General features: G+C 39.8%; 1 protein-coding gene across 17 annotated transcripts in view; it reads left to right on the plus strand.

Moving 5' to 3' along the window:
• The window catches only part of ZNF438 (zinc finger protein 438), a 167,795-nt gene that overhangs the window by 129,314 nt on the left and 15,189 nt on the right, over nt 1-23,292 (plus strand). For 15 of the 17 annotated variants that reach the window (XM_053673476.1, XM_053673477.1, XM_053673481.1 and 12 more), the window contains one exon: nt 9,650-9,717. In XM_053673476.1, coding sequence (XP_053529451.1) covers nt 9,681-9,717 — 37 coding nt within the window. In that variant the 5' untranslated portion in view covers nt 9,650-9,680. Of the gene's footprint in view, nt 1-9,649; nt 9,723-23,292 lie in introns of those variants that run through there. The other 2 variants (XM_053673487.1, XM_037165458.2) reach the window with 2 other exon arrangements.

Below are 23,292 nucleotides of genomic sequence, written 5' to 3' on the forward strand. Positions count from 1 at the left end.
ACTGTCTGTGGGGGAGGGGTCAGAGAGGGAACAATGCCACTCACTCGATTTGCTCTAGCCCCACTTTCCAAGGAACTCTCTTGCGACACTGGGAGTTTCTTACACTTTTGCAACCCCTGCAGTATTTATAGCTAGAGGTTTTGAGTCTTTAGTTCGTGGGTGAGCCAGCCCCTCCTCACCCATGTGGTCCTCTGTCTTGCCACAAGTCCTCTCTGCCCACCTGGCTGTGTGTGCATCTCCCCATATCCACCCCTCTTACCAGTCTAGATGAATGTTTCTTAAACTCCTTGTTTGTCAGAGTTCCATACAGATTGCTATTCTGGCAGTTCTGGTTATACTGTTTTAAATTGGCATTAGCCTTCTTTTAGTTGTGTGAGGAGGCAAAGCATTTCTACCTACACCTCCATTTTGGCTGAAACTGCTCAACCTGGCATTTTATACTCAGAGAAATTATTAAACAAAATGTTAATTGGGAGAGAGAGAAATAGAGATATATCTTCATCCTTCACAGTGGGAATGATTTGATACTTCCTAAAACTGAACAACCAAGAAATAAGATTATAAGCATTTTATCAACAGATAGGGAGATATAAATACCAGCAGAATCACCTCTAAGAATTGGAAGCGCTTGTCTCAGGAAAGTAAGATGAACAAGCTCTGAGGGTATAACGTGCAGCATGGTGACTATAGTCGATAGTACTGTATTGTGTTCTTAACAGTTGCTAATACAGTAGACCTGAAGTATTCTCTCCACACACCCACAAAGTAACTGTCAGGTGATGGACATGTTAATTAAGTTGATTGTGGTAATCATTTTACAAAGTATACATACATATGTCAAGTCATCACATTGTATACTTTAAATGTGTATAGTTTTGTCAATTACATCTCAATAAACCTAACATTTGCTTAAATTAAAAGAGGGAAATATTTTTTAGCTGCATAATAGAGAATAGATTGGAAAGAAGTAAGAATGTAGGTAGGAAGACAATTTAGGAGGCTCTTGTGGTACCAGCAAGCCCAGACCTAATGGTGGGGTAAAACAGAGGCGAAAGCTTTGAAAAATACTTTAAGAGGAGACAGAAAGTGCATTTAGTTTGTATCTAATCAGGTGGAGATACATGGTAAGCAGCAGAAAGCGTTTGACCCTGAAACCTGGGAACTAGAAATAGAGCCACAGGAGTTGGAAGAAATTTTGTAGAAAACCTGGAAAGTGAAAAGAAATGAGAGTCTAAGGCTAAAACATCCTTACCTTTTTGGATTCTTTTTTCTTTTTGCTGTTCTGATTGGATGTTTTTCGCTTCCTTATGTTCCAGATCACTGATTTGATTCTCGGCCTGATCCAGTCTACTGTTGATTCCCTGTGAATTGTTCTTTATTTCAGTTTGTGTATCCTTCGTTTATGACCTATCCTTTTTTATGCTGTTAAGGTCCTCACTAAGTTCTTTGAGGTTGTATTTTTATAACTAGTGTTTTGAACTCTGCATCTAGTAGGTTGTTTGTCTCCATTTTGTTTAACTCTTTTCCTGGAGTTTTGATCTGCTCTTCCATTTGGGCCATGTTTCTACGTCTTCTCGTTTTGGCTGCCTCCCTGTGTTTGTTTCTGTGTATTAAGTGGAGCAGCTGTGTCTCCCAGGCTTAGTAGAGTGGCCTTATGTAGCAAGAGTCCTGTAGCCCCATGGCATAGCCTCCCTGGTCACTCAACTGGGCATCCCAGGTGTGCCTCCTGTGTGGGCTGTGTGCACCCTCCTGTTGTAGTTGGGCCTTGATTGTGGTTGGCACATCTGTGGAGGTAGTTTGTGCCCAGGCCAATGGCAGCAAGGACTGGCTGTGGCCACCATGGAGGATCTGCTCTGCAGGGTCCGAGCCCCTGGAACAGGACTTGCTTCAGTGGAGCTCTGTTGCCTACTCACTGCACCCCGAGTATGCCACTCACAGGGATATTTGGGTGATGCTTCAGTGTGTTGTGAACATGTCCAACAGGTGTGCTGGCTCTAGAACATCCCAGGAGGTGCAGGCCAAGGTGAGCCACTATCTGTGCCCTGCCTGGGGCCAGCAGCCATGGACTAAAAAGTGATCTGCAAATGGCTGCCGTATGTGCTGAGCTTGGAAGTGTCCAGGAGAGGCCACGAACCAAAGGTAGCTGCTTCTAATGCTGGGCCTTGGACTGCTTAGCAAGAGGTGCATGCCGAGGCCCAATGCTGCTTTTGGAGACGTTTGTCAGCCTCTTAGAGATTCTAGGAAAGTTCAGACATGAGCCAAAACAGACCATTTGTGTGGAAGTGATGTGGGAGGGCCTGAGAGTTGAGAGTAATGGGGTTTCAACAAATCACCAGGGCCAGGGAACTGTGTTAATCACGTTGATGGAAACTCAGATGATGCCTGCTGCTTGCTCTGTGGGCAGAGGGTTTACTGAAGGAATAATGGCTTCTGCCAGCACTTTGGTCTGGGAGAAAGTTGCCCTGATGCCAGAGAACTCAGGTCCTCCCCGTATGTCTCTGGTGCCTTTTGAGCGCTGCCCCAGCATTAAGCCCTGGGCAAGTGAGTCTGAGTAAATCCCTGCATGAGTCCCTTAAGGGGTATGTCTGGGGGGACTCCACGAGCCCCGCATCTCACTCAGCCACAAATCCCACTGGTTTTCATATTCACAGGCTGTGGGGACTTCTCTTCCCATAGCCCCTGGAATGCTGGGCTAGTGGGTCTGGTTCCTTGCTTCTCCAGCGGGGGAACCTCCGCAGCTGAGATACCCTCCCCATGTTTAACCAGCACACAGTGGTGTGGGACTAGTCCCTCCGACCACTCTCAATGTGGCTTCCTTAGTTGTAGGACTTCTGTTCAGCTAGACGTCAGGAGAATCTCAACGATGGTTTTTGTGTAGCTTAGTCATGGAAGGATGCAAGTACCACATTTATCTACTGTACCATCTTGACTAGAATCTCTTTTGGGGGAAACTGAGACAGAAAAAAGATTAATAGACTTGGCCAAGGTCACACAGTATGAAGTTTCCATGAAAAAGGTACATCTCCACACTCAGTTCACTGATGCTCCCACTACTTTTAAACCCATTGCATACTTGAAATTGTACTGGACTGTGACTCTGAAAATTAAGGATCAGTCTTGTCTTTTAGGGGTTTTGGTTTGGGGAACAATAAGTAGCATTTGGCCATACCACCTTAACAGTAAGTCTGAAAAATTAGGGGAAATTGGACTGCTTCTGAAGCTTCCCCAACTCTACAGTGAAAAAAAGTTGCCTTGGAGAGTCTTAAACAAACTAGGCCTCCAGATGAATCTGCAAAGCATTTACTGTCATTGGCTAACATTCAGAAATCTTTGAATTTAAAGAGATACTTTTTTATTGAATTCATTAGCAGTATGTAACCATTTATGGAAGGAAGAAGATTGTCAAATATTAATACATTGTATTAATGCAAATATTAATGTAAGCAGTTAGAATTTTCTAAATGGATCAAAATTTATTCTGTAGATTATCTTTCAGATTTTCTAATCCTTTGGTACCAATCTGAGAATTTATTATTTCTTTCTTAAATAGGACAGATTGAGATAGGATTAAAAATTTATTACAATTGGGTAATTGATGGAAACTGCTCTTAGATTTATGTCCTATAAGCTTTTATTACTTTTAACAAAACTGAGCTTAAGTTATTTGGTCCTCTAATTTATGTAAAGATATTGAGACACATAAATTCTAGCATTGCTTAAAGTAGTAGTTTTTTTAAATCAATGAAATAATTGTTTGGCCATTTTGAAAACAGGCAATTGCTTATGGAGTTAATATACCGCCCAGCAGTTCCACTCCTCGGTTTTTACCAAAGAGGTAGGACTTTTATCTTCCCAAAGACTTGGACATACATATTTACAGCAATTTTATTCATAATAGCCAAAATCTAGCGGTAACTTAAATGCCCATCAGTGGGTAAGTGTATAAACAGTTGCGTTTTAGTCACAGGATGGAATACTGTTACCGAACAGCAGGCGAGGTCCTGCTGCCTCTGCCACCCTTTAGGGCAAAACTCCAGAAGCAGAGGATTGATGAAAAGGAAGGGAGTCTTTATTCAAAGGCTACACAATTTAGAATAACAGCTTTCCACAGGCATTAGTCACTCAAGCCTATCAACTAAAGCTAAAATCTTTAACTCTTGAGTTCCCCTGTTTTTAATTATCTTATTTCAATAAGGTTAGTTTACAAACTAGAGTAACATAAGATACAAAAGCTACATGATTTTGGAAGAAAGGCAGGCCTCTGCCTCAGAGCCCATCTCCTGTAGAACACCCAAAGGAAAGTAACCCTGCCGCCCTCTGCCAGGCCAAACCAGTCCCAGGCTGCACCCAGACTGCCTTCTCCCATCTAAAATACCATCCTTCGGAAAATGCAGGCAGCTGGAGCTTGACCCATCCAGGCATCCTCAAGGAAGAGAGAGAGCAGTCTCTCTGCCTTGCGTTTTAAATCTTCTGGCCCATAATTCCATGCGTTCTGGAGGCATTCTGCTTTTCAGTCAGTCTCATCCCAGACAGTTTACTATTGCCCCGGGCAGTGTACTCCTGAAGCCCCTTCCTACTCCTCCCCTGATCCTCTCTCTTCCTATCAGTGTTATTCAATAATAGAAAAGAGTGCTCTGCTGATACACACAATAAAGAGCACTTACTGTTTGATACGAAATGATCTTGTATTCTAGAACTGGCAAAACTAATTTATCAGGATGGAAAGCATCACCGATTGCCTGGGGCCAGGTGGGGGTGAGGATTGACTGTAAAAGAGGACAAGGCAACTTTTTGAGGTAATGATGGAGCTTTCTGAAGTGATGTTATTGTTCGATATTTTCTCTGGAATATTTCCAGAGTTGTTTTAATCGGTTATGGTAAGGTTACAGACAGAAACAGTTGCCTTTGAAAGAAGAATACATAATTTACAGTTCCCAAGAGGAGGGGGGTGCCATAAATTCAGGGCCAGATGGGACACTTCCTGGGTTAGTCTTGGGAAAGCATGGCCTGGAGGGTTTGTTGTGGTTTCCCTGGGAAGAGCTAGGTAGAGCAAGACAGTTTAAGATTGGCCAGTTTGAATGATTTCAGTGTCCTCAGGTATGGGATGGTCCTAGTCCAGTACCTGGTCCTGGGGTAATGATCGAAGCCGGGAAAGTATTGGCCTGCTGTGTGAGAGTTAAAGGAGATGGTTGGGGACTGGACTTGGGATTTGATGGCTTGCATCTGAAAGAGGAGTTAGTTGTTTGCTCTCTGTAGGATTAATTAGCCCTGAAAGGGGCACTCTTTCCAGCCAGCCAGGCCCCTAGTATGTCAAAATATCATAAAATATAGAAAAAAGAATTTGATAACTACACAGGTGTAGACTTTTATGTATCCGTTGTATGAAAACTACATCTCAATATAGTTCATTTGAAAAGTTTTAAAAAATAGTCAAATGTAATGAGCACATGAAATTACTTAAAACAAGCTAGGAAAATTCATCCTCAAATGCATTAAAAGTTTTTAAATAATACCTAAATGTATAAAAGGACAAGAGCAGCATTGAATACTTAACCATTAAAAGTTCATTCAGGCAGTTCCTTTTTTTTCTTCTCTGTGCTGTGACCATTTTCATTTCCTTAATACAAAAAAAGAAAGGGGGCTTTTTCAGTTCTTTAATGTCTGGGGTTCCTTTGCTGTTTTCTTAAGCCTGAAAAATAAAAGTTTTTGTCAACTTCTCCTTCAACTTTTTTAGTGACAGATCAATATTGCATGAAGTATAATATGAAATCAGTTTCACTAGTTCTTCCTTATATCTGGTTGAAATTTGCCTTCTTGTAACTTGTCTCCCTCACTGGTCTCAGGAATTTTAATTACCCACTGGAGTGACATAGGATTCCTCTAATCCTCCTTCCAAGTAACTTCTCTTCAAATATTTGAAGATGACCATCATTTCCCCTTAAATTCTTTTATTTGAATTCCAGGAAAGGAATCAAGTTCATTCTTTTCCTAACTTCTCTAAATCACTTCTCCCTATTATTTTGTTTCCATTCTTTGTTTCACTGATTTTTCTTTAATTCTAATATCTAGTACAAAAGCCTCCCACCTGTATGTCCATTGATTTGGTCCACACTTATACGTGTCCCTGTGTGTGTGAGGGAGAAAAGAGGAGAGATGGGACGTGGGGGAAACCAGCACACAGGAGAGCATGGCATATACGTGAATTTAGGGGTCAGACACACCCGGGGAGTTAATTGTAGCTCATTCGCAGTGACTTTGAGGGAATTATGTAATTTCTTTGAGCCTCAGTTTCTTGACGTGAAAGATGATAATAATGCTGATTGTCACGTTATGATGAGGGGTGCATATGAATTACCTTATAGGTCTAGCACATGGTAAGCACTCAGTGCAGAAGGGCTACAGTGTAGAATACAGCACAGGTGAAGCTGTCATCTGTGGATTCACCAACTAGCCCAAAACGTAAAACCTGTGGGGCAACCACCGTGCAGTGCCTTAACATCAAGAGCCACAAGCTCTCAGTAGAGTCAGAACTAGAGGAAGGCCCGTGAGAAGAGCAGCTTCCCAGTCAGTGGTAGGTTAGTGGCATTATCTTAGTACTGGTATGTAAAGAAGAACCTGTTATAAATTACCCATGATAACACACCCAAAGACTTCATTTTTATATTTCAAGTTCTCCTGGGCAAATATATTAGATTACAACATTTTTAAATGGCATTGTGTCAGTCAGGTGATGTATGACATGCACAAAGGGGGACCCCTGTCCCCTTGTAGTACAGGCTTCCCCCACTAGTTAGGTGAGTGTTTTAGGAACCTATCTCTCTCAGTGTACCAGATGGCGTTGTTGTGAGAGGCTGCATTCAGCTTCAGTGAATTTTTTTTTGAAGTCTCTTTCAACACGCCTGCCCATTTCATGATGGGTGATTTACAAGCTTCCCTTCCACACCACGCTGTGTTCAGCAGATTTTGACCAAAACAGCAGGACCCTCGTGCCCCACCCTCCCTATTCACCCATTCTCACCCTGAGTGACTTTTCTTTTTGTTTCCCCAGATGAAAAAAGTCCTCAAAGGGAAACATTTTGTAGATGTGAAAGAGGTGAAACAAAAAAACGGCAGAAGTACTAAAAGGCATCAAAATTCACAAGTTCAAAAACTGTTTTGAGCAGTGGAAAAAATGTCTTGATAGGGGTATTGTATCAAATGGAGAGTACTCTGAAGGTGATTGAAGTTTGAATGTGTGAGAATAAATGCACAGTTTTTTATACATGAATTTCAGGCTTTTGGAGTCCCCTCCGTATGTTCTAGATCATTCCCTGGAAATAACAATCTAGATCCATGTACACATTGCAGCTCTGTGCACGGTGCCCGCGTAGACACACAAGCGCAGGCATTTACTCACGTGCTCACACCATGGGGAATGTTACCAAGCTTGTTGATCATGGAGTGAGTGATTTTCAGTGTTCTGTAAGATTCTTCATCTAAATTCAATTCTGGGAACCCTGGCTAGGCAGCATAACCAAGACAAAGCAACGTCTGCATTAGGTTTCCTTAGATGGGAATGAATGGAAGATTTCCATGGCCACCACCATCAGGCTCTCACTTCTCAGGAAACCACCCAATTCTCATTTTTTAATTAATTCTGTTTAAATATGACATATTAACTAAAATTAAAAACAATCATATATATGATTATAAAGCATATTGTTTTAAATCTTACTATAATTGATAGCATTCATTATTTGCAGTCTTTTTATTTTTGTTTCTTTCTGATCCAGTAGACATATTCTTCTCTTTTGGATCAGTAGGAAAGAATTGACTGGTTTGCATTAGAGGTGTATCTCAACTTTTGAAGAAAACACCAAATTATTTTTCAAGTTGTGTCATTTTGCATCGCTGCCAGCATGCATAAGACTTCCGCTGCCTCTACTTCCCTGTCTACACTTGGTATTGTCTTTTTTATTCAGTTTAAGCCACACTAATAGGTATACAACAATATCTCTTTGTGGCTTTAATTTACATTTCTTTAATAACTAATGATGTTAAGCATCTCTTGATGTCATTATTTGCAAGCCGTATCTTTTTTGTATAATTTATTTATTTATTGTGTGCAGTTATTTCATCTCACTCTGTGGCTTGTCTTTTTATTCTCTTAACAGTGTCTTTTGAAGAACAGAAGTTTCTAATTTCAGAGTCCAAATTATTAGTTATTTTATGGATTGTGCTATAGATGTCCTAAGATATTTTTGCCTGATGTAAGGCCATAAAGTTTCCTTATATACATTTAGGTAACACTCTCTCAATCTCCCTCTCCCTTTCTCCTTCTCCCTCCCTGCCTGTCCTCTTTCCTGCATTTCTCTGGGAATCTCCATTAGGGCTTCCCTTCCTGCAGCTCGGTCCTAGGTTGGTTCATCTCATTTGTTGCCTGTGTCTTAGAGGCCAGTCTTTTGTGACCTGGTGCCCAGTGTTTAAACATTGTCTCGTGTCTTTTGTGTGTGTCCTGGTTGTTTCAGGAAGTTGGAAAATACAGTCTCTCTTACTCAGTCTTAGCCGGAAGTAGAAGTCATACCTTTTAACTTTGTCTAATCTCCTATTGAACAAACATTTAAAATTTTAAGTAGAAAAATTCATCAGTTTCTGCCGTAATGGCTTCTGTCTTTGGTGTCATGCCTAGAAACACTTCTATGAAGGCTCATAAAAATATTTACCTATATTTTTTCAAGTATTTTGTCTTATTTTTATATTCAAATAATTTATTAATATGTAACAGTATTATAGGCAATTTGAAAAATACCTAAAATGGAGGGGAAAACATCTGTATTTTCATCACTAAATAATGCCAATATACATATTAACATATTTCCTGTCATGAGTGTTTCTGTGCTTTGTTTTTCTATATAGGTGTAACCCTAGTGTGTACCCCATTTACTGTGTTCATCCAGTGCATTATATCATCAGCATTTTCATGTGGCTACACAATCTTCATAATCACATTTTAATGACCGAATTATATTTCATCAAATGATTATATTGCAATTATGCTACTTTTACCTGTATCATTAAACACTGTAGTTATTTCTTCTTAAACAAACAGTACAAAATAGTTTTCAGGCAGGGCATTTTCAGGGAAACCTTAACCCTGCCTCCTTCTGCACGTGTCTGTCCCCGTGAGGCCAGAGATTCAGGTACAGTCCTCTCCGTTTGGCCCCCCTCCCCAGGCCCAGGCCAGTAGATTAAAAACACTTGCCTGTATAAAAATGGGAGTGAAATAAAAACATCAGTTTCATAATAGTTAAGTGCCAGGGGTGTCCAGCCTTTGGCGTCCCTGGGCCACACTGGAAGAAGAAGAGTTGTCTTGGACCCTTGGACCATACATTAAATACACAAACACTAATGAAAACCGATGAGAAAAAACAGATTGTAAGTAAATTTACATTTTTAGTAAATGTACGATTTTGTGCTGGGCCACATTCATAGCCATCCGGGCCACATGCAGCCCGTGGGCCATGGGTTGGACACCCCGGGTCCATTCCTTATTACTCATATAATTATAAGTAGAAAGACTTTTTAAAAAACTTATAATTTATATTTACATATATATTAACTTGGCATCTCAATTATTTTCTAATTATTATTTGTGCTTGGTTATTTTTAGGGAAGTTACTGCTCAAGTCAAACACATCACAATGCAGAATTCTGTATCAGTACCACCAAAAGATCAAGGTAAGGTAAGCCATGATGAGGAAAATGGTAATGTGTATGTTATAAGTGGTGTATATTATTTAAATGTATATAAGCTGATACATTTAATGCCACTGTCCTCTAACCACAGGGAACTTATTTCCTGGAACCAAGAAAAATTTTAACGTACATGAAAGTTTATTTCCTCTGGAAAATTCCTTGAGTGGATATGGGTCCCTGGGTTTAAGAGCACGTCTCCTTTGTTGAGAGCTCTTTGAGAGCAGTGCCATCTCATTGCACACAGAACTCCCAGGGCTCAGCCCACGAGCTGGTATAGCAGGTGTCAAATGAAATCACAGAGTGTTGGCTGAAGCAGAACGACGCGTATCTCAGTGAGAGAGCAAATACATCCACGTCATCCACGTATGTAAACATACATATGCGTGCGTGCACATGCACGCAGCACACACAGGCAGGGGAGAGGGCAGGAGAGGGGACTGGCTTACACATTTCCTTGACCTGTTTCTTCCCGACTCATTTAAAAAGAAACATAAGAAAAACTATTTCCCTCCATATGAGTTTTAAAAAGAAAATCATGACTTAACAGGTGTTCCTGAACCTTTCAGAAAAGCAGAAAGGTAGTCCTTTCTAAATAAAGAATAGTAAACTCCTACCACAGTAAAGGGAGAACTCTTTTAGGAGGAATTCAAGTCTTTCCCCTGCCCCTGCATAATTGTCTTTCACACAGAAAAATAATGTCTTTGTTGATCACAATTTGGTGTCCTTAATAGAATGTGTAACTTTTAGTGAATGGGGTGAACTTACTATAAAGAACCCTTACCTGGTGATAACACTCTTTGATTGCTCTATGAAGGAAAAAGGGTAATGTCATAACTATTGAGAATGTGGTCTGGGTTTGAAACCCAGTTCTACGACTGAATTGCATAACCGTAGGTACATGACCTACGGTTATGCAATTCTCACTTGACCTAAGCTTTCTCACCTATAAATCTATAAAGTGAAGATAAGAAGTCCTACCCCACAGGTTATATGGAATTAAAGGGGTAAATATATGTGAATCACACAGCGTATTGCTGATTGCATAGTAGGCACTTGCAAGATGATGGTGGCTATTCTTAGCAGTTGTGGCTAATACCTGGGCTTGCTCCTTGTGTGGAGGCTAATGTAATGAGCTGGACATGGCTGTCTCCCACTTGGAGTGCCTACTGGCCTCAGAAGGCCACGCATGACCCAGGGAGACCCATAGGAAGTAAACATAAAGCAGACCCACAACTTGGTTCTTATCCTGACATTTGGCCAAAGGGGGAGTAAGAGTTTTTGAGATTCATACAAGATCCAGCCTCAAACACTAGACAAGAAAGAAGATGGGAATGAGAGGGGGGGACAGTAAACCCTGTCTATCTAGAAAAAAAAATGTGGATACTTTCTGGTATATGCATTTATCTTTGGAAGGTTTCTGCAGTACTGGGTTTGGAAGTTTGATTCCTAGCTGATCTCACCTTCCTCACCTGAGCAAGTGAGGAGAGGTGTGAGTGCTTAGAAGAAAGAGTATTGGAACCAACGTCAGGAAAGCGGGGCTCCTGTCCCAGATCGGCCTCCAGCTGGCTGTGGAAACTCAGACACGTTATTTTGCCCCTAAGCCTCAGCTTCCCTGTTAGTAAAGCCAATATTACTAGACGTTTTTTAAGCTCTGAAAGGTTGTGAATCTGTCTGAATAACTAAACAATGAGCCACTTGAATTCTGGCTAATACGGGGAAGAAAAAACAAAAAACCATGTCACCACTCACACCTCCTGCCTACTTTGCTTCTCATCAAGGTTGATTTTGTTTTGTTTTTGTGTCTTCCTTTTTGAGCTGTTGCATGTGCTTAGTTACCTCCATCGACTTGGCAAGAATATAAGACACCTTCAGGCCTAGCTAGGATTTTATTAGCTCTAGTGAATTCTCCATCGCTCACTTCTAGGACAAAGGCTACTGAAGCCCCAACTCCAGAATGTGACGGAGAAAGAGAGGTATAACAGCTAAATCAGCTGAATCAGTCAGGCGCCTTCAGTGTTACAGTCATTCTGCCTACAACTTTACATTCTTTGTTTCATTTCATCTTAACAGTACAGTGGGTATAATCTGTGTTTTGAAGGTTCAGGTACTTTGACCAAGATCGCCAACTATTAGGTAAGTCAGCTAAGGTTTGAACCTGGATCAAATCAAAATCTAAACTCACTGTTTGTCCCTGGTATCACACTATAAATTTATAGGGAATATTTATAACCTACTTTTACATCATTTCCCTTTCTCTCCTCTGGTCAAACGTATCGTGCTTAATTACACATATGAATATTTAAAACTATTTTAAGCCAAATGAGGCAGAAATTAGAATTTATATCATGATAAATTATATCAGTAAGGAAAAACAGCGTAGTACATGTGAAGCCTCAGAATCACCCAATTATTCATTAATTTACTCATTTGCCTGTCAGATGCTTTCTCTGTAGCCTGGATTCTATTAATATTTTTAACAAAGAAAAATATGAGATTTTAAAATTATGATCTTGTGTATATTTGTCGTTAAAGTAATCATTTATGCAACCTGAGAAATTTGCTGGGAACACGCCATTTCTTAATTAGATGGCTATGTATAAATTTTGGTACTTTTGATTTCAGGCTTGTAAACATGCACACATACCATACACATCGATGTACAGAATTCAGAAAGGACATCATCAGTGGAAGTGCGGGGTTTAAGAAAATCTCGTGCATCACATAGTGTCTCCTAATAAAATGCTGTATTGTGGGAGCAGATTCAATGATCACCAAGCCAGTACTTACCAGGAGCTGTGTCAGGTACTCCAAGGGAGCCAAAGCCACACCAGACAGAGCCCGCGCTTCTGCAGAACTGAATTCTGTTAGAACAGCAGGCACGTATGTGATGAACTGGAGCAAAGCTTGGCAAATGCTGTATGAGAAGTGAGTACGACAGACGTTGAGAACCTGGATGGAGGCACAACTGATTAAGCCAGAATTTTGAGGCCGGTCAGGAAACAACGCAGCAGAGAGGAGATGACATTTGCTCAGGGCAGTAATGCATGTATAGAATTCAAGCAAGTGGAATTTAAGAGTCAAGGTGCATGCCTTTGAAGCTAGGAAAGAACTAGAGGAAACTAATTAGAAATTCTAGTGCCCTTTATTTAAATGTTTTTTTAACTTTGAATGAGGACGTTTAACATTATAGTTTCACTCTAACGATGATTCATACTATGTTAAAAGCTTTCTATTGTAGCTTGGCACCATCACTGTTCGTACCTGTGTGGAGGTATTCCGTATAGACCCTTCAGAAGGCCATTAGACTTTGTTACAGTTTTCTATCTTCTCATGCATTCAGGATTTGGGGACAAGATTTATGGTTTTCCCATAACTTCTCATTTTCAAATGAGAAGCCAATAGAAATATAAGGGTGAGTATTTTGTGTTGAAAATAGCAAATTGTAACAAGTGATAGACCCTGTTTTTGAGGGGAAATGGGTGTGAAACAAGGTGACAGGGCCCACTACCATTGTTGTCACTTCCACTTTAAATTTGTTGAAGGAAAAGACAAAAACACCACAGTGATTGAAAATGCAAATGAATTTATTTATTTGATAGATAAGGAAACAGAGAAGTGAGCAACTTGGCCAAATGCTTCTCTAACAGGAACAATTTATGTTTTTTATATGCCAGAGAGAAGTTCACTGTGAATATGGCAATTAGAGGTTGAAGTTTGTACCTAGGAGGAAGCAGGATGAATTTTAAGTCCCCGAACAGTTGGTCAAAACAGGTCCCGCGGTTCGCTGGTCAAGACAGAGTCTTCCTATTCGTCCAGGGGGCTCCGTGTAACGGGAGTCACTTAAACTCCTAGTCATGTGCCGGCTTCACCATTTGGTTTTGCCATTTCCTGGGCGAGTCTGCAGCAGGAAGAAAGGTCTCCTCTTATAGGCCTTCCGACCTTTCTCAGCTCCGGCCTAACGTGTGTTGTTTAAACATAGTTTTCAAACTGTGAACGCAATTTTTATTCAATGAGAGTAACAGTAGATGGGGGTCAGAAGACAGCAGATTCTTTGAGGCAAGACACAGTGTCCTTAACGCCCCCTGCACCGTGCAAGCAGTGCAGTCAGCTGGACACTTAGCCACCGTCCGCTCCCGCTGACTCAGAGCCTGCGCACTGTCGGACTGTGGAGCCGGGGCCTAGACCCTCCGTCCTGTGAGTTCAGATTTGCATCTGTTTAAAAAAAATTCTGATTTTCTGATTCAGTAACATGCTTTTAAAATAAGTATGGCAGAGCCTAAAAATATATTCCTGTGTCTTATAGACATGAACATATATATCCTACATACATAAGCATTTTGGTATTAGTGAAGGTAGCATGTGGAACTCAGTGAGGAACATTTGGAGTGTGGCAAGTTAATTGATTTCTTTTTAACTTTAGATAAAAATGAGCATATTTTATTATTTTTTAATGTTTAACCCTCACTCAAGAATGTTTACTGATTTTAGAGGGAGAGGAAAGGGTGTGGGTGGGGACAGAGAGCCATCAGTCGGTGGCCTCCTGCACTGCCCTGACCAGGAATCGAACCCACAACCTTTTGTCTCGTAGGACGATGCTCCAACCGACGCACCCAGCCAGGGCAACCGTACTTATTTTAGACTCTTAGTATCATTTGGGTTCCTTATAAACTTCTCAATCAATGTTCTGTCTTTGGCAGGCCTTAAATCACCCTGGCAAGTAGTGGGTTATCAAATACATATTAAATTTTGATGAAAATGCTTTAAACTCTCAAACATATCTTTAAATCATATTACTTAAATGATGTGAAAATATTTTAGTCTTTATTTTTTTAACGAAACACCAACCTGGAGTCCTCAGGTCTGTGTGTTTATTTAAGAAACATTTCTTGTCTTGGAGAGGCAAGGAGCGAAGAACAAAGGAAAGAGAAGAAAACCGAACTAAGTTCTAATCTCTTACATAGCTCGGTCCCAGTTAATAATAGTGGGCGGCCTCTCTAAGCAGAGTTTACATTTTATGAGGTTTTAACCTAAACATGGTTCAGTATCCTGTTATTTAACTATACAGCTCACTTTTTCGAGCATGGTATTAAAGCTCTGTCTTAAGCTCCTTTTCTGTTTTTAGTTCTCCTGCTCCCCCTTCTCGTCCCCGCCTCTCTGGGGCAAGAACAGTACGAGCTGGATAGTTGAGCTCCAGCCCCTTTTTTGAGGCTCTGTGATCTTGGCTAAATCAGCAAAGCCTCAGTCCCTTCTTCTTTCCAATGGGGATAATAATTCTCACCCTGAAGCAGGCAAATGAGATAAGTAAGGTACAGTCAACTCTCCTCATTTGCAGCAGTTAAATCTGTGAGTTCAAATTTGGATTTACTGAATCCAAATCCAAAATCTGAATCGTCATTCAGTGTTTACAGAAACACTGAAATAGCGAATTTTGAACCATTGCTCCTAAGAGTTAGGTACCTGTGAGCCTCTGCTCACGACACATTTTCATCAGCGATCAATACAGAACCTAGTTTTATGTGGTTTCAGTTTAAAGACACCCCATGTAATTTATATTGCGCATTCCTTTACATCGAACTCACAGACACTGCATTTAACTCATGACTGAACAAAGCTTATCCAGCATGTATTTTATTCAGAAAGCACATTACTCAGTCTTCTTGTGCTCAGGAACACTGGACAGCATGACACATCATTCCTGAGGGCTATTTTAAACAGTGAAGTCACAGAAGGGTAACATATGAAAAAGGTGGCACTAAATGTGCCACAAAAGGACACTTGTCTATGAGAGCTGCACCACGGCAGAGCCCCGTCGACCCTACCAAGGCCACGCACATCAGGTGACTCAAACTTTTTGCTTGTACACGTCCCACAGCCAACCACAAAAATACCACCAGTGTGGATTTGGGGATTGTAAATAAATTCAGGCAAGCAGGTGAATTTGCAAGCACATAATCTGTGAATGAATAATGAGGATCAATTGCGTATAAACGCACCTTGTAAACTCTGTTGAAGAGCAGAATGAATTGCAGAATAATGTGGGGACTAAAAGTTAGTTTGGGTAACATTTTTAATCCTCACCCAAGGACATGATTTTTCATTCCTTTTGGCAAGAGAGGAAAGGAGAGAGAAACATCCATGTGAGAGAGAAAGAGTGCTTGATTGCCTCCCATAGGTGCCCAGACAGGGATTGTACATGCCAGGACCAGGGATCAACCCACAACTGGGGTGTGTGCCCTGACCAGGAATCGAACCCTTAACCTTTTGGTTACGGGATGATGTCCCAACCAGCTGAGCCATTTAACTCAGATAGAATAACTACATGCAAAGTGGATTTTTATCTATGTCAAGTTAATAAAGTAATAAATATGTTATTTGAAAGTGACAAGTTCTTTGCTCAGTCAAGCTACAGAGACAACTCTTACTGCAAACTCTGGCTCTTCAGCCCCTCACATTTAGTGCACAGTAGCAAGGAGAACCACTGTAATTTGATGTTTTGCATTTAGTGGTTAACATGGCTTTGTGACCTCATTACTGGGGGGAAAACATTCCCCATATATTACCAAAATATTATGTTTCCAAATATGTGACATTCATATGGAAACGTTTTGATCTTAACTAGTGGTGTAAATGCTGTTCTTGGATTTTTGGTGCCATTTTATGTTGCAGACCAAGTACAAATTGACATTTTTCAAGCTGGTTTTGGTTAACTCCTTAATGTTGGAAATTGGAACTTTCCAATGCAATAACCTCTGCAAAATACCACTGTGGGTTATTAGCATGTTATGCTGTTGACAGAAGTACAAATGGAAAACACGCACGTACCTATAGAAATTTCCTCGCAAAATGAAAATGACCTGGGTGGCCTAAAAGACCTTATACTGGAAGTTATCTTCCTATTTTGAGGTAAAATACTAGAGGTTGGAATGGTCTTACTAGTAAATTCATATTATGAGTGTTTTTTGCTGAAAAAGCAGGCTTCTAGTCAGGCGATGCGGCTTGGGCATGTGTCAATGTCACTGTGGCCGTTTGGCAACAGAGTCTCTCAGAAACTCCAATTAACCATGTAAACATATTTCATAGCTTCACATCTCACTTTGTCAGACCCCTGCTGCCTTTATATCATTAACATAAATGCAGGTGCAAATAGCTGTTATGTACTTTGATAGAAAGCAGTTGGAGACATTTCACTGTGGGACACAACACTTCCCGATTGTGTGCATCTGTTCAAATAATGTATCCAGCCCCAGTGACATGAGCACAGGATGGAAACATCTGCCCCTGAGACAGTTGCCATATAGCAGATGCTTACATCTCTATTTAGGCAGATGGCTGGTGTGATGAGATGAGCAGGAATAAAAGCAAAGAAGTTTGACGGAGATATTTAGAATGTTATGCAAGCCAAAAATATAGATTAGGCATTTATGTTTGTAAAAGTCTAATACTCCTAGGAATAGAAATTAATAAACCTAGTGATGCCTTTGATAGGGTAAGCGTATTCTTGTCTTTAAATTAATTGGCACCAAAATCCTAAAACATTTATAGAAATTCTGACATTTAACTTACACTAGCAACAGCAACTAATGATTATTTGGTTTTGATAAAATAATTTAAAATGATTTTGAATGCATGTTAATAATAGTTCTCTAAAAAAACTATTGAAAAAAGAAAAAAACAGTTTTACTATATGAGGTATATTCAGAAGGTATTCAGCTTTGTAATATGAAAAATAGAGACATTTATTGAAGAAGATAAAAGATACAAGAAACTTTGTGTATAGGACAATGACTCCTCAGTCCCCTTCAAAGTAGGCATCTTGGGACCTCACATAGTTCTCCCTGTTGCCATCAGCTGCCCCATGTATTTTCCTGAATCTCATAAACTGTCTGAAATCTCTTCCTTTTTAAAGGTGATTTTAGTTCTGGGAAAATCCAGAAGTTACAGGGTGCCAGATCTGGGCCATAGGGGTCTGAGTCACCTGGGTGATTAGATGTTTTACCAAAAAACTCTGCATGAGATGTGATGCATTAGTGGCACATTGTCATGATGAAGCTGCCAGTCACCAGTTGCCCATAGCTGTGTCCTTCTGAATCACATGAATAGTTTCCATGGAGGAACATCCAAGCTTAACACAAAATGTGATGCAGACTCATTGCTCTTCTCACTTAGTCATTTTGAATGCGATGGCCACACAGTACACATGCTCACTCAGTGGCGTCTACCTCCCCCACTGACTAGTACAGTGAAGTCGTCATTGTTCACACATGCGCATTCCTGTCAACTCTCCTTGGCTGCAAGGTTACACTGATGTTGCGGAAACTGTTCTCATTATGTTAACAATGGCTGTACTTTTTCTGGACAGACCTCCGTGTATACTACCAGGAGAATCTTGTGATAATATTTCTTAAAATTGAGTGGAAAATACAAATGTCCTTAGTTTAAATATAATTTATGATATATTTCATGAATAGAAATTCAAATTAAGTAAAATATCTGAAGAATTACATATTTTTAAGACTTTTTCAAGCATTTTATTTTAAAATCTATATTCTAACTTGTCTCACTAGTGATATTTTCATTATAACTGGCATTTTTACTAGGATACATTAACTTTAGATACTTTATTTTCAAAACTCTGTTGTGTGGATATGCCATATTATACTGTGAAAAAAATGTGAGAGAAACAAAACCTTGCCAAAAACAAGACATTTCTAGATTTTATTTTCTGTTTCATTCGCACACACAGCAAAAAAATCATAGAATCTCAAAAAAGCTAGGATATTTGATTTCATCTGCTTCAAAATATCTCCAAAAAAATGTTGCTTGTTTCAGGACTCCTTTACACTCAAAAATTATTGAGGACCTGAAGGAACGTCTGATTGTGTCAGTTGTGTCTATTGGTATTTACCATGTTTGAGACTATGAACTGGAAAGCAGGTAGTTATGAGTTCATTTTAAGATAATAAATTTATGTTAAGCTTACTGTAGCTTAACACAAATAACATTTATGTAAATGACTGTTTTCCAAAACAAAAGGTTAATGAGAGGACTAGCATTGATGTTTGCTTTTTTTGCAAATATCTTTAAAGTCTGGTTTCCTTGAAAATGGTTGAAGTCTCGTATCTAGTCCTGCATTCACTGTGTTGTGCTGTGCCATCCGCCCCCCACGACCTGCCCCCCAACATCCACCCCCACAGCTGCCAGCCTGCTCTCTGTGAGACTGTCTCTGTTTTGCTTGTTAGTTCATTTTCTTCATTCGATTCCACATATGAGTGAGATCTTATGTACTTGTCTTTTCCTGACTGGCTTACTTCACTTAGCATCATGTTCTCCATTTCCATCCATGCTGTTGCAAGGGTAGGATTTCCTTCTTTCTTACAGCCATATAGTATTCCATTGTATAAATGTACCGCAGCTTTTTATCCACTCTCCTGATGGATATTTGGGCAGCTTCCAAATCTTGGCTATTGCAAATAATACTGCAGTAAATATGTTCTTTCAAATTAGTGCTTCAGGTTTTTTCAAATAAATTCCCAGAACTGTAATCAGTAGGTCATAACGGCAGTTCCATTTTTAATTTTTGGAGGTATCTCCATACTGCTTTTCACAGTAGCCGCACCAGTCTGCATTCCCACCAACAGTGAACGAGGGTTCCCCATTCTCAACATTCTCACCAGCATTTGTTCTTTGTTGATTTATTGATGATAGTCATTCTGACGGGTGATATCTCATTGTGTTAATAATTTGCATCTCTCTGATGATTAGTGACATCATCTTTTCATATGGTTTTTCGGCCATTTGTATGTCCTCTTTGGAGAAGAGTCTATTCAGGTTCTTTTCCCATTTTTAATTGGATTATTTGGGGTTTTAGTGTTGTTTTATAAGTTCTTCATAAGTTTTGGATGTTAGCCCCTTATCAGATATATCATTGGCAGATATGTTCTCCCATGCATTGGGTTGTCTTTTCATTTTGTTGATGGTTTCCTTTGCTGTGCAAAACTTTTTTGTTTGATGTAGACCAATTTGTTTATTTTTTTTCTCTTGTTTCTCTTGCTTGATGTGATGTATCAGAAAAAATACTGCTATGAAAAATGTCTGAGATTTTACTGCCTATATTTTCTTCTAGGATGTTTATGGTTTTAATTCTAAAATTTTAAAGTCTTTAATTCATTTTGACTATATTCTTCTGTATGGTGTATGAAGGTGGTCTAGTTTCATTTTTTTGTATATATCTGTCTATTTTCCCAACACCATTTATTGAATAGACTGTCTTTACCCCATTGTATGTTTTTGCCTACTTTGTCAAATATATTTTACTATAAAGGCATGAATTTATTTCTGGGCTCTCTATTCTGTTCCATTGATCTATATGTCTGCTTTTAGGCCTGTACCATGCTCTTTTGATTACTATGGCTTTAGAGTATAGTTTGGGATCAGCTAGTACAATTCCTCCAACTTTATTCTTCCTTTTCAAGAGTCTGTGACCATTCAGGTTCTTTTATGGTTCTATATAAATTTTTGGAATATTTGTTCTAGTCCTGTGAAATATTCCATTGGTATCTTGATAGGAATTGCATTGACTCTAGAGATTGCTGTCAGTAGTATGGACATTTTAGTGATGTTAATTCTGCCTCTCCATAAACATGGTATGTGCTTCCACTTATTTGTATCTTCTTCAGTTTCTTTTTTCAGTGTCTATAATTTTCCAAGTACCAGTCTTTTACATCTTTAGTTAAGTTTATTCCTAGGTATTTTATTTTTTGATGGAATTGTAGATGGTATTGTTTTCTTATTTTCTCTTTCTGGTTTTTCATTATTGGTATATAAAAATGCAATTGATTTCTGGATATTTATTTTGTATCCTGCTACTTTACTGAATTCATTGATTAGCTCTGGTACTTTTTGGTGGAATCTTTAGGGTTTTCTATATACAGTATCATGTCATCTGCAAATAATGACAGTTTTACTTCTTCCTTTCCAATCGGATGTTTTTTATTTTTTTCTTGCCTGATTCTGTGGCTAGAACTTCCAGTACTATGTTGAATAAGAGTGGTGAAAGCAAACATCCCTATATTGTTCCCAATCTTAAGGGAAATGCTTTTAGTAACTTTGCATTGAATATAGTGTAGGCTGCAGTTTGTCATGTATGACCTTCATTACATTGAGGTACGCTCCCTCTCTTCCCACTTTGCTAAGAGTTTTTCTCATAAATTGGTGGTAGATTTTATCAAATCCTTTTTTGACATTATTGCTATCATTGTGTAGTTTTTATCCTTCATTTTGTTTATGTGATATATCACATTTATTGATCTGCAGATATTGTACCAACCTTGCATCCCTGGACTAAATCCCACTTGGTCATGGTGTATGATCTAATGTTATACCATATTTGGTTTGCTAATATTTTGTTGAAGATTTTAGCTTCTACATTCATCAGGGATATTTGCTCATAATTTTCTTTTTTTGTAGTTTGTGTATCTGGTTTTGGAATTAGGATAATGCTGGCCCACTCAAATGAACTAGGAAGTCTTCCCTCCTCTTAAATGTTTGGGAATAGTTTGAGAAGGATCGGTGTTAGTTCTTCTTTGAATGTTTGGTAAAATCCACCCATGAAGACTGTTTCAGCACTCAGAGCTTTAAGAAGGCACATCAGGATCAGGGTTTAAAAAATGTTCCTCCTCTTTGTCGTTCCACCGAGAGAGGGTGTGGGAGAGATAGTGACTGCTCGAACAGTTGGCTGTCTCGGCCTCAGTTCATGCCGAGGCACCGTAGCAGTGTTACCCAGTTCTCTCTTTTTCCCATCGGTGCGACACTGCAAAGGCCAACATAGTGGAAAAGGAGCGGACATCTTAGTATTGGTGTGAGAAGGACTCGCTGGGACCCTCCACAGGGTTTGCACACCACCCTTTGGGAAACGATGATCCCGTGTAATCCTCTCTGGTAAAAGGAGAAACTAAAGCCCATAAGGATATTGTGTTCCTCAGGTTCATTTATAGTAGATGGTAGAACCAAGGCCACCTCTGCTCTCTTGTATGTAAAGCAAGTTGTCTTGTTTTCCCTGGAGGAGCTCTTCTGAAAATGGAGAATTTCCCAGATCCAAACCGCAGGCCACAGCACTGATGTTTTATCAAGTTTACTGAACAGGCACATGAGGAATTTAGAATTTCTTTCTGCATTTTTAGACTTTTTCATTCAGGGCCAATGTTCTTCAGTGACCTCAGTTTTAAAGGCAGGTAGTATAGGTTTAGAAAATATCTAGGAAATCTATATTATTTCTAAAATTATGAAAAACTTAGTAATGATTTTTTTCATTTTTCTTGTAAAAACTGTCAGTACTTAAAAGTATTATTAAATTTATTGTAAATCGTTGCTTTGAAAAAGCCACTTTGGTGTAAGTCTGATTTGTTCATCAGGAGCTCTGTAAAAGAAGGCACACATGTGAGAAGCCCAGTGTAACACCTTGGGCACTGGGAGGGGAATCACTCTGTAAGTGTCGTTACCTACCTCTCTGGCACCTGTGCTGTACATCCCTGTTAGAAAACCCAGCTCGCTCTCCCTCCTTACAGTGATACTGTGATTGGAAAAGGTTAGTCAGTACAATCTCTACTTTATTGTCAACATGGAAATGGGTTACGTGGCACGTACCAGCCGTTAGAAGAGACTAGCATAAACAGATAAATTGCAGAACACTGTAGAAAGGTCAGTGTGTTGAAATCCACCTGGATTCAAATCCAGCTGTCACTTACCAGCTCTGTGCCCTTGCAAGAAACGTTTAGTTTCTGCATCTGTGGACTGAAGATACTAATATCAAGAGCTGCTGGAGGATTAAGTGAGATAATAAATTAAGCATCCAATCTGATTCCTGACAGGACATTTTAATACTTCATACCAGAATTCAAGGGCTTAGGGGGTTAGGAAAGGATAGAAATTGGTGCATAGAGACAGGGAACATATACACCACCTACAGTAAGTAACTTCACTCTTGAAGAAAAGAAGGGTTAGGGCAGTAGCTTGAAAATGAAACAGTGTCCAAGGACTCTTACCGGTTGTTTTGTTTTTTATTTGTGTGGGTGTGCGTTCGGCAACAGCAAAGGAAAAAGCAAGACCACACTTTTGAAGGTTAATAGTTCCCTCATTTAGTAACTAACATCTTGTGTGACTGCCAGGTGGCAGGAACTGATCTAGGGACAGAGGACCTGGTGGAAAACAAACAAGCCCCTGCTTTCTTGGAGCTAAGGTTCTAGTGGGAGGAAGGCAGGTGAATAATCTCATTACAAAGGGAAGTGCTGTGAAGGCCAAAGTGGAGAAAGAAAACAAGTGGCCTGCTGGGGCAGAGCCACTGCCTTGGGATGGGATGGTCAGGGAGGGACCCCTAACCAGGGGGCTCTCCACTGCAGTGGGTTCCAGAGGCAGCACAGGGGGCCCGGAGGGAAGCGCAGGGCGCAGAACAGGGTTGGAAAGGCTCCATTTTCTTATTCGAAGATGAACATTTTTTCCACATTTTAATGTTTCAGGACTTGAGGTGGGTGAGTTGTATATTTAAGAGTGTGCTTCTCCCCT

This window comes from Artibeus jamaicensis, unplaced genomic scaffold (assembly GCF_021234435.1).
Source record: "Artibeus jamaicensis isolate MK-2021 breed Jamaican fruit bat unplaced genomic scaffold, CSHL_Jam_final contig_867, whole genome shotgun sequence".
Lineage (NCBI taxonomy): Eukaryota > Metazoa > Chordata > Mammalia > Chiroptera > Phyllostomidae > Artibeus > Artibeus jamaicensis.